Below are 12271 nucleotides of genomic sequence, written 5' to 3'. Positions count from 1 at the left end.
TCCGACAGAGGTCTCTATCTCCCCTTTAGCAACGAAACACTCGATGAAAATCATCAAATCAAATCAACAAGTTTCATGCCCAAGCCTATACATTCGGGAATTTCGCTCCAAATCAAAGACGACTTGCTTTGCTGTACTTCTTGGGTCGGGGCTTTACATTTATTGGCGAAAGAAAGGCTATATGATCTACGTTATTAGGCCTGTTTTTTCCGGCCCATAACTCGTACCAAAGCATGGGACTCACCAACCTAACGGTACAGCCAAAAGTCCGCTGTGTTTTTACAGCATGGAGTTCCGACGTGTTGAGGTCCCTAGCGCTAGCTGTGGTCAAAAAGTTCGCCATTCGATTCCCATTCATATAAAAAATGTTTCATGCCTCTTTTCAATCAATCTTTCATACCCTATGCCTTTTCTACGCCTAAAACAAGTTCATGTCTCTCCTCCCCAAAAAGTAAGTCGGACCTTATTAAGTTGCGGCCCAATTTTGTCTGTGTCAAAAAAATAAAAACATGAGCTGGGCCTTCCCCCTTCCCCCTTCCCACGACTGGCTGTACGGTTTCAGGTTCGACGCATCACAAATTCGCAATATTACGCTTGTTATCCAGATAAAGAATAAATTAAATTTACGTTTTATCCAGCTAAGAAAAAAACATTCACTTGTTATCCAGCTAAAGCATTCACCTGTTACATCTCTAGAAAACATAATCGCTCATTTATTACAGTGTAACGATTGAGTTTCTATAAACAAGTCTTGGCATGATGGTTAGTGGATATTGTTATATCCCCTGCCCACCATAGAACAAATCACATGTTTTCTCATTGCTTGTCTCACCAAGCGGAATTTTTTTAAGTAGTAAACGACATAACCATTGAGGCGTTAATAATCGGCAATTGTGGTGTCTTCGTCAATCTCCAAGCTCTGCATATCTAGTCCAATAAATATTATGTGAGTACGTATATGTGGTGGTATAAGTGTGTACGTTTATGGGTTGTACTGATATTTTAAAAAAGATTGAGTTTTGTCGGTCGGAAAAAAAAAGGGTTTCTTGTAACTCAGCATCTCATCACAGATGGTCCGTACTGCACCTCAGCAACGCCGCAGTGATCGTAGACATAGATTTTCTTTTCGAGCTGAATGTGGAATACATGTTTGTGTTTGATCGAATTGATCGCCCACTACTCTATGAAATGGCAACTCATCTATTCACATGCGTATATGTTCGCTACTTTTCTTTCCCGAAAGACCCAAACATTGCCGGCTTATGTATCAATAAAAAGAGAAGCAATTACATGCACAAGTGGCGCAAAGTTTATGTTCGCTACTGAACTTTGGTTTCGTCTACCTTGGCTTGTCTGCAGACCGTCGACCGCTGATCGTTCCACACAGAGCGCTGTTTCATGTCAACTTGAACGATTGGACAGCCTGCAAAACCCATCCTTCAGCACTCCGGCGATAACCGGAACAAGAAGAAGGCAGAATTGATGCGAGATCTCTCACTCACCTTCTCTATCTGAGGCCTGTACTTGTCTGACTCGTCGTCGATGTACTGCAAGACAGACACCGGGAGAATTAGGCTAGCATGTGAGCTGTGGAGGCGTGTCTACTAGGCGATGCGAGAGCTGCTCACCTGGCCTGTCACCGTGTACAGCCGGTTGTACCAGCCGTTGAACGCCATCCCGATGGCCGAGAGGATGTGCCGCCGCCTCTCGCCGGGGTTCTGCAGCGTGTACTCCACGTAGTACAGACCTGCGTGCGCGGTCAGGTTCGGACGTTCAGAGATGACGCAATTTTCTCAAGAGGATATGCGTGTGCTCACCGTTTGCTGCCCTGGAATGTATGAGCTTCGCGGCGAGCCCCGGCGGCCTCTGCCAACTCCTGTCCAGGCCGTTCACCTGCTCAAGAAGGCACAAATAGTCATCACTCGTCAGAGCATGACTTGCAAGCAGGAACCTGATAAATGCAATGAGCTGCTGCTACGAGGAAATTGTTCATCCGAACTACTTTTTTCTTTCTTTCTAGAACGCATCCGAACTACTCAATGTTCAGAGTTCAGACCGTGTCATGCGCAGCTGTGTTGGCTCTTCTTTGAATCTTTCATTCGCTCATCGCACATAGACATGTGCTGAATACATGGTTCTTCAAGTGAGGGCACGTACCAAGGTCTCAGCGAAGGCGTCGACGTCGCCGAAGGACTTGAGGCTGGTGAAGTCCGGCCCAATTCCGGTGATCACGACGCTGACTGAGAGTGGTAGATGCACAAGTCCGTGAATTTTCACCGAAGTAAACCAAACATCCTCTTTGGAACGTAGGATTCTTAAAATGCAGCAATATGAAAAACATAGGATTGGAGTGCCTAGACACTTGAAATCATACATGAAAAAAATACAGGAAACCCAAGACACAATGGCAATTTCCTTCAAAATTCCTCAGGAATAGCCTATTCGATAGGAATTTCAAAGGATTTGTTAGGAAGCATTCATTTGTTCCAAAAGCCCTCATAAGAAATTTTCCTCTAGGGATTAAATCCTCTAAAATTCTACACCACTGAGCTTTCACCGATGGTGCCGTGATGGGAGAACGCGTACCGTTCGAGTCGGCGGCTTGTTCAGGGTAGAACGCCGTGACGGACTTGATGCCGCTGGCCTCACCTGCGCCGACCAGCCAGCCTACACACATAGAGCTAGCTACTCACACTGCTTGCCTTCTAATTCTGCCTACTGTTTTTCAGTGAGTGGCTGATTAAGTTCCTTTGCGTTGGACAGCTTGAGCTAATTAAGCTGCTCCCACTGAAGGGAAAGAGCTACCTTGTGGAATCGTAATGCTGAACTTGTTGGCCTCATCCTCGTAGGTACTGAAGCCCTCCTGCAACTCTTATCAGTGGACCAAGCTGAAGACATAAGCATCGCTCGAATACCGGGAACAAGAAACATATGCGGTGCAGGCAAGAACATAGACTCTGCTGTACCGGTGCCGTCGGCCAAAGCATCGGCAGGAGCGAGCGCCGGCGCCGCAGCCGAAGCCGCGGCGGAAAGGAGGACGCCGAGCAACGCCTCCCTCCGGTCCAGCCCCTCCATCCTGATCAGCCAGACAAGGACACGGCATCTATCATGTAATTGCTGGTACTGAAATATGCCAGCGAGGTGTGCGAAACTATCAAAACAGAGGTCTGCACCGAGCAGGGCGGCAGTGGCAGACTGTTGTCGTCGGCAGCTTCCGGTGGCTCCTGGGTTTGAGCCGAATGAAGGACGGCAAGGAAGAGAGGCCGGCGGGGCAGAGGGAGCTGGTGCTGGTCACGGCAGCCATGGCGCGACGCTTCCCCGAATTCAGCCGGTGCTGAGTGGTTGGCTCGCGCGATGTTCTTGCGGGATATTTTGTTCGGAACGGGATCACCTGACTTCACATTTTGTTCCAGCCGTTTGTATGGCTACTGGGCGCCGTGCGCCGGGGACTTGTGGCCACGAGGCGAGGATACACAGGCTGCTGCAGGCACGGGCTATCAGCCTATCAGGACTGGACCACGGCCGCGACTGACCAAGTGCGGCCTGAGAGAGAGCCTGACTTCCGATCTTGATCAGACGATAGAAGCATGCCCATCCTTGCTGCACTCTAACTGTAACTTTGGTCTAGTGGGAGCAAAATCGCAGCGTAGTTTTAGGGAAAGGCAACTCCGTATAGGGTATACATGATCCATATTTTCATATGATATTTATTCATTCATTAATTCTCTCTCTATCTTAATATTTTTTTACATATCTCTTAAGCACGAATATCAATATAAATAAACGATCTGGATAGCCTATGCGTACGGAAGGGCTAGTGAAATTTTTCATTCATATAGTTTTGGAACAAACAGTTTGGATGTCTTTCAAGAGATCGATTCTCCGCTGAAATGCTAGTATCTTCAGATGCTAGTCAGTAATGGTCTTGTGCCGCGACAGGCTACCACAACAAGGGCACAAAACCACTCGGAGAGTTCATTGGCCATGGTGAAGCCGGTGAGGTGGTGACCGGAGGAGAGGAGAGAGAGGTTCTTACCGTAACAAGGGCACAAAATACGGTATTTGCTTAGTTCAACTCCAAATTCAGTGTGTTGTCAAACCATTCACTATTGCATTCACATACTCAAACCAAACATTACCTTTTCTCAAATTTTGAAGTAGAAATACCCAAAATCCCTATAACAATCACCCTATGTAAATTTTGTCTAGATACACACCTATGTCTTGGTGTTATTGAATCTTTTGAGGATTTGCCACAGAGTTTTATTGTTCTGTTGGCAAAATTGATGCATATCATCCTCCTTCTTGGGATGCTGGGTAAGCTCCTTGAAAGTTAGCCAAGAACAAATCGCACAGGTGTTTTCACAAGTAGACCAATTCTATAGGCAAATTAGTCAGCCACGAGTAGGTGGACCCTTCAAGTGCCATGGGGGAGGTAGTTGCCCATAACATTCTTATCTATCCTAGCCGCTTGAATAACTGTTGTGTAGATCTAAAGGACCCTTCAATGGGGTTTTTCCTCACATTAAGAGATTTTGCGGTGGCAATAATGTTGCAGGCTTCTAATAGTGACATTTGAGAAACGTTGATCTCCATGGATTTGCAGCTTCATATGATCCATCTTCTCAATTATATATACTCGTCTTGTCATGGAGGTGATGATAGCGTATGGGTGATACGAGAGAAGCCAAGAAGAAAGATAAATAAGTCCCCCTCCTAGACAGCTTATGGCCTACCTTATGATCCTAGGAGAAGATTGGCTTGGATTTTGGGGATTCCTTGATGAATTATTTTTTTTGATGTATTTGGTCAAAAAATTTAATATGTTTAGAGAAATTGTAAATGTTCGGAGATACTTGTTCTGAATTGACGTCAACCATCATCTCGTCTGATGCATGATCTGGTTTGGAACCAAATAAACCATACTTTGTGGCAGTTGGTTCCTTTGTTTGGTCCTTTGATGGGTCGATCGATTTCAACATATTTCATGCTTAATTTTAGTCAATAAGCTACGACCATGCGCTTAGCTCTTTTGGATCTCCTGGTCATGGCCTCTCCCACCCCTGGACGGATGTGTGGAGCCACGCCATCTCCCGCGGCTTGATCCACCTCCCGCTCGCCATGCTCCCCGACCAATGGTACGACATCAATGGCGTCTGGAGTTGGACCCAAATGACTCATTGCTTTAACTGGTGTAGGGGTAATATAGACTTTTTACAATTGTACATAGATAATAAGCTCAAATTTTAAAAACTGTTTAGAACAGAACACGGATTTCTCAAGGCTTCCTTAGACATGAGCTCCTGTAGATAGTTAAGCGTAAGGTGACTTATGCCCAAGTCTAAGATGTCTAGAATTGGCCTAAGTGTCTAACCTCTGCCTTATCTTTTCTACTGAAGGTAGTATTATTCTGGCAGTAGTATTGCTAACTATATTGTGATTCTGCGGGGAAGAGGAGATTTGCAGCTTGAATGAAACATTGTTATTTGAAGCTATTCTTTTTAGAATTCCTCTCTTGCGAACTCTGTTACTAGTAGAGTAGCACTTAAATAAGAAAGGCTACTCGTTCTCCATAATAGAATTTTGCACAATCTGGTGCATGTGTTTACACCATGTGAGTTTTCAGCGCCACAAAGTTTTGGACACATGCCTAGCTTGGCTCGCAGGATAATGGTGGTGGACAAATTGGTTTCTTGGTTGTCTTTTGTCTCATGGTTACCATTTAGCCATGTACCAACAGTGTCATTGAATCAATTCTCGCGCCCTGCACGGCACGCCGGCCGTCTCTCCATCTGTGTTCTTTCGGCCGCTCGTGGCCTCCTGCCGCCGCTGTATTCCCGATCCGCCGCAGCCCCACCGTTCCGTCGTCCTGTCGCCGGCCGCCGTTGCCGTCTCCGGTGGCCTCCGGCCCGTCGAATCAGGAGTAGGCCAGGGGCGCGACCGGGTGCGGACGGGATGGCCGGCGGGCCTGGACCGATCATGCAGGCAAAAGGGTCGTGTCTTCGTCGGAGGCCCGGAGCAGGATGCCTTTCGTTTAATCAGTTGATGGGCTAGCTGGGCAGGCCATCGCCATTTCGCACACCGATGCTCTTGGGCTGCCAAAGAACGCTCGCTCGAAGGCCCCCTTCTGTAGAATTTTATTATTATTTTTTATTTCCAAATTTCAGATTTAATAAAAGTAGGTGTCCGTTGTTACCACCGTGGCCCTCCTCACCGTTGCAATTAATTTTTTAACCATTCCAATACGGTTTCAAATAGACGTCTATTTTTGTTAAATTTGGAAATTGAAAATATACAATAAAAAAATTCCCTTTTGTACTGTCGCAATGTAAGTTTTTTTAAAGTAAACATAGTACTATGTGCAGACACAAATACACGCTCACAAAACCACACGCACGAACTTCCACTGTAGCACAGTGAAACTTGACCTCGAGTCCTCCTACGCAGCTCAATCTAAAGGACTTAAAATTTCTAAACCTGATCTAAAAACAAAGAACGCTTCTCCTGCACTGCTGCATACGACTTTCAGTTTTTATTTTACTGATGAATTTCAAAATTTTACTCAAACTGCTCTTTGGTTGAGTGAAGTAATACTATTGGTAGAAACGGTTGGGGTGTCTTTCAGAGATGAGCTATCAATTCTTTGCCGAAGTGGCTGTATCTTCATGCGCTGGACTTTGTGAGGTGAGAAGAGGCGAGATTGTTAGGTCACGAGGGTCCGAAGGCTATGATATTAGACTTTGTGTGAAAGGTGAAGCGAAGTTGATCATTTAGAGGGGGCACATGGGGATACCTCCTCTCTTTTTTCCTTTCTCTTCTTTTTTTCCATCAGTAAAGAGATGGGAGATATTCAGAGTCAACAATCGCGCACATCATATGTGTTCTTTTCGGTACTAATTAGTCTTCCGATTCTATCATTCTAACTTGGTTGAAAAATTGATGTAAACTGCTTGATGCACGCTTGCCAATTTTTATCTCCAATTTGGAGTAATCATTCCAGGAGGGCACGTTTTTCTCCATGATTCTGCCTACCAGGCAAAAATGGTCCCACATCGACTTTATATTCTCGTATGTTCTCTGAAGAATTTCTGTCTTCCATGAGAAAATGAAATGGGTAAACCGTAGTTGCTGCTCTTCTTGATCAAGAAGTTAGCTACAAAACTCGCATAAAATACGCCTATATGTATCAGCTGGTGAAGTTTTTCTCTCTTTTTTTTTATGCTTGTTATTTTTATTCTTTGATTTAAATTTTCCTCCACTAGCGACCCAACTTTCAGACACAACAGCAGCGCAGAGATGAGCAAGTTTTCTGATGCCGGCAAGACGACGCCGTGCGTCAATGAGCTGCTCAAAAACAGCAAAAGATTCCAAAACAGGGGGCGATTTGGCGCAAAGTTGTTGGCCTCCATTTCTACCCGACAATAACTCTCCCTTTTTTTCTTTTCTTTTCTCTAATTTTTTCTCTTTCATTTTTTTTTTGGTCATTTTGGGATAAGCTCGATGAACAGACAGACAGTTCGGCACCACTTGGATTAATAGAATAGTGTCACGCTGAAAAAGTCGGGGGCGACAGGATATGCATTGAATAAATGGCGTGCCCATCAGGAACTTTGGAGGCATGCATAGCTATTAAAAAAAATTGTTTTCATGATCGTTGAGGCTGTTCTGTGCGTCGTGAGCAAAACAGGACGCATGTTCCCGGCCGACGCGTCCCTGTTTGGACATGTTTTTGTCTCTTTATGGATCACGTTGAATGGGTTCATACTTCATGCAGGAATACAGCATAAATATGTCTTTTTTTTGGCATTCCAGATTCTAATAGTCTTTTCTTTTTTCTGAGGTTCCAATTTCTAATAGTCCTTAGGAACTGAGCGTTGATCGAGGGTGTGGCTATATGTCTAGATCATTTAAATTTGATTTCTCTTAGACATGAATTTAAATACTTGTTTTTTAAAAAAAAAATAGCAATGTGCATCTTTAGTTGGTGCAGAGATCGGAAGTTATCCTTTTATTATTAAAAAATTCTAATAGTCCTACTGTTTAGATATGTCCTTGAATTCGAACTGTATTTTACTACTTCCTCTGGTTATAAATATTACATTTTGTATAATGGCATAATTTTCAAAATGAAACTTTAACATTACTTTCTATTTAAATATATTTATAAAATTCAAATAGTTATTAGTATAGTATGAAAGTACATCTTATATTATTTTTTATGTTATCATTCTATATATTTCAAAAGATATTAATTATCAAAACTTCAAAAGTTTGAGTAGAAGCTTGTTCAAACCGTCATGTATTTGTGACTAGACGGAGAGCTAATTCAATGTTGGGTGTCGGTTTTTACTAGGTATAAGGATTCAGACCATGATATATGTTCTTCCATATTTTTTCTTCATTATAACATTTCAAGGGGAAAATATCAAGTATATTCTTGGTGGTTCCATTTCGTTGTCTCCTCGTAGTTATTAAGGAATCTCTGATGGAATGACAAATTTACAATCCAAACCAATGTGCCGTGATACGAACCATCACCAACGCCTGGTTCTTTGGGATCTCAAGTTATTCTATGTGAAGAGAGTTATCAAACTTTGACTAAATCAACATTTTTTTTGACATGGTCAATTTGAACCATATTGTCAGACCTTTTTTATCACATGTGTATCTCGTATCCGTCTCCGGATCAATAACTGATACGTGCATTTTTTCATAGAATGGCATCACAACCATATATCGTTCATTTACAGTACTATAGTAAAGGTCTCACATAAGTCTTACATCAAAGAGTTTATTACATAAATAGCCATAAGGCTGGAACACAAAACAAAAACACAATATAACAGTAGATAGATATGCACAATGCCTACGAACAACTTGGGTACGGATGTAACTCTAGTCTTCTTTATTCTTCGTCTTTATTGTTAGTGAAGTCGTACTCAGGTTCCTCATCTAAAAGTAAGCAAGAGTGAGTACTTAGAGTACTCAATAAGTCCTAATACTACTTTAATGAGTTAATAGATGCATAAGCGATATAACCTATGATAAGACCATATGGCTTAGTTTTAACGGAAAACCGATTTTTATGCAACGTTGGTTTTACAAGCAAGTTTGAAAGTATTTGGGTAAAACAACTTTTAAGTCAAATTTATAGCTACTGGCCCCATAAAAGACACATCAATCCTACCAGTTCCCTAAGTTTTATTGCTAGCAGGCATATAGTCATATCCAACGCATGACACGTAGCCTACACTTATAAAAGCAAGGGCACATAGCCTACTCTCTCTCACACACACCAAGGAGGTACGTATGCCATTGTGTGGCCGTAGCTTCGCCCATCCATAACCACAAACACGACAATTTGAATAGATTTACATTATGTAGAAGTTTTACACTTTATCTACAAGATGTGCACAATATTCACCGTTGTCATGGCTAGAGTAGGCATAATGTGGCCCCATACCTATCGAGTTTTGCCACAATATCCACCTACAGAAAGACTACCAGGAGCTTATAACAAGAGGGTTCACATGGAATTTCCCATGACTCACTCAGAACCCCAATCGGATCATGTGACTTCACTTAGATCGTTGAAGTCTTCTCTTGATCCCCGTTGCATTTTTGTCTAAGAGTGGATATCAGGCAGGGGCAGATCTAGGAGAGGCCCAGCGAGGGCACATGCCCCAACTCAAATTCTTGTTTTTCAGTGAACTTCAACAGACTTAGACCTTTCTGTGAAGTTACAACTAGTGAGGTGTGAGGCCAAGCCTTACTCATACAAAGCATTTGGTTATATGACAGTTGTATTTTCATCTATTCTATCATGTTGCATATAAATATAACATTATAAAGGAACTCTTTTTTGACCATATAACCTATGGCTGAAAATAACTTTAGAAATTATTCCATCACATAAGAAGAATATTGGTGATTTTTTTTTCCAGATTTTTGGGATTTTATTTGAGACCCTAACAATTATTAGAAGTTATAAAGTAGTATTTTTTGGAATAATTTTAGTTTAAATTCTATACAATCTTTTTGGGTGAATCCAATTAAAATGGGTTATACATGGATTATAAAATGTGTAAAAAAGTTTTAGGATTTTTAGAGAAATAGAAGACACTAATTTTTAGAGAAACAAAATCGATGAACAGTGAATTTGACGGATGATTTTGGATGGTAGCTGACAGAATGAAAGGAAATGTAGATGGAATGGAAAGAAAAGAACCAAAGATAAAATCGGTGGCGATAAAGGAAGTTCAAAATTTGAGTGGTTTACAGGGAAGAGGAAGTTTTTGTGTTGATGAGAACATTGCACAACTTTTTAAATAAGGCGAAACTCTAAGAGATTCAATGATCAATTTACATATAGTTTTGTCCAACACGATGGGACGACCACCATGGAGGTGTTGACGATTATCCCTATTGGTACAAGATCAATTCATCTGCCTAATACAATGTGATAGCCACGACCCATGAAGGCGTGGACGATTATCCCCGTTGGTATAATATCAAGTCATCCGTCCAATGCGATCGGACAACCACGACCCATAGAGGCATGGACGGTTATCCCCGTTGGTGAGATATCAAGTGCTATGCCAAATGCGATGTGACAGCCATGACCGATGGAGGTGTGGATGATTATCTCTGCTGGTGCAAGATCAAGTGTTCCGCCCCAATGCGATGGGACGGCCATGACACATAGAGGCGTGGACGATTATCCCCGTTGATGCAAGATCAAATGTTCCACCTAATGCGATGGGATGGCCACGATCCTGGGAGGCGTGGACGATTATCCCCGTTAGAGTATGATTAATTCTACATCAGACACACACCTTTGTCGTGGTAAATGCGTGAGGAGCGAAATGATGTCAAAATTTCCATCTAGCCAGCATTGTCCAAACATTATATTGGTGTTACTAACTGCAGTGCACTCTTCCATCTAGCCAGCATTTTATCGACACGTCCCAAGTTTATGGGATCGGACACTTCGTTGCCAGGCGCCGACGAGGTGAAGGTGACACATCCGTCGGCACTTCATGAAGGCAGGCGTACACATGATTGGGCACCGACAAGACGAAAGTCATCCTCTTCATCAACACTTTCCGTTCACAAATTGACGTGGTGATGGCATAGTTATGATCGAGCTTTGGCATAACGATAACCACCCATACCTATAATTACGCCATACTTTGCATATAGACGAGCAATATTCTATATGACGACAACCAAAACGTAGTTTAATCAGAGGTTTTCTACAGGCTTGCCCTGCATATGTAATTAATCGAATGCGCCTATCTAGGCTTCGAGAATCGGCAAATTACGCAATCTCTCCAGTCAAATAATCTCCATATGCATCGACGCAAAAGATAGAATAGACAAACTGCTACAAACTCATGTACTTTATATATTAAAAAAGAATTAATAAAATGCATGTTCCACACATATATTCGTTCCTTGTCCACACTTTTTTGTTTTCACAAACATAGGGTTAACGAAATGTTATTCAATTTTGTTAGCTTAGTCACAAGCATTTCTCAGAACAGTTTCCAAAATTGTAATGATATAGCTAAACTTTGCTGCTTACAAGTTATGTAGCCTTAAAAACTTTATCATGTTTATTAGCTTACACCCTATTTGTTTTCTACTTCTGTTTTTATTTCTGTTGCTACCAGAAGTTAGAAGCCTGAAGTTAAAACAAATAGGGTTCTGGAGAAGTTAGAAATCTGCTTCTAAGGAAAATAAATTAAAGCTGAGAAGCTCGTTGAGAGACGTTTTTTTAGAAGGTATGTGTCGAGAAGTTAAAAATTTATTGTAGAAGCCAACAATCTATTTCCAAAAATAATTTTTCAGATAAAAAAAATACAGTTTTTAAAAAACTCAAAAACAGAAGCTCAAACATACCCTTAGTTTTTACAACCTGCAAGTAGAAGGGAAAAAAACTTTGTTACAAAGGACCAACGACAAAGTAGGTATGCTGAAGTTCTGGGAGAGGCAATATTTCTTATGAAAAAAAAAACGTACTTACGTTATGGCCAATTTCTGGCACTCTAAATTTAGCACAAGAATGGAAACAAACTTTACCACGACGGTTTTTACGGAGGCACTTCTATAGATAAGCAAAGGTCTTTATAAATCTCTCATTTTGCAACCAGGAGGAGACGACGAGTTCAGACTTCCTGCGGCAATCTGACCAAAAATAAAAACGGCAATCTGGTTTTTGCATGCCATTTGTTTTCTTGCTGGGAAATGATTGGTGGAATAGCTATTA

The 12271-nt window shown here is 42.0% G+C and overlaps 1 protein-coding gene across 1 annotated transcript; it reads right to left on the bottom strand.

Moving 5' to 3' along the window:
• Positions 1–1102: 1102 nt before the first annotated feature.
• Positions 1103–3431, bottom strand: LOC133896129 (psbP domain-containing protein 3, chloroplastic). The gene is made up of 9 exons (XM_062336647.1): positions 3174–3431; positions 2967–3076; positions 2806–2871; positions 2587–2667; positions 2158–2240; positions 1818–1893; positions 1629–1747; positions 1503–1547; positions 1103–1423 (listed from the first exon to the last, which is right to left on the bottom strand). The coding sequence occupies exons 1-9, from the start codon at positions 3302–3304 to the stop codon at positions 1397–1399; spliced, it is 738 nt and encodes a 245-aa protein (XP_062192631.1). The 5' UTR covers positions 3305–3431; the 3' UTR covers positions 1103–1396.
• Between the last annotated feature and the right edge of the window lie 8840 nt (positions 3432–12271).

This window comes from Phragmites australis, chromosome 16 (assembly GCF_958298935.1).
Source record: "Phragmites australis chromosome 16, lpPhrAust1.1, whole genome shotgun sequence".
Taxonomy (NCBI): domain Eukaryota; kingdom Viridiplantae; phylum Streptophyta; class Magnoliopsida; order Poales; family Poaceae; genus Phragmites; species Phragmites australis.
The sequence above is the reverse complement of the archived record's forward strand: the minus strand, read 5'-3'. Positions and strand labels throughout refer to the sequence as shown.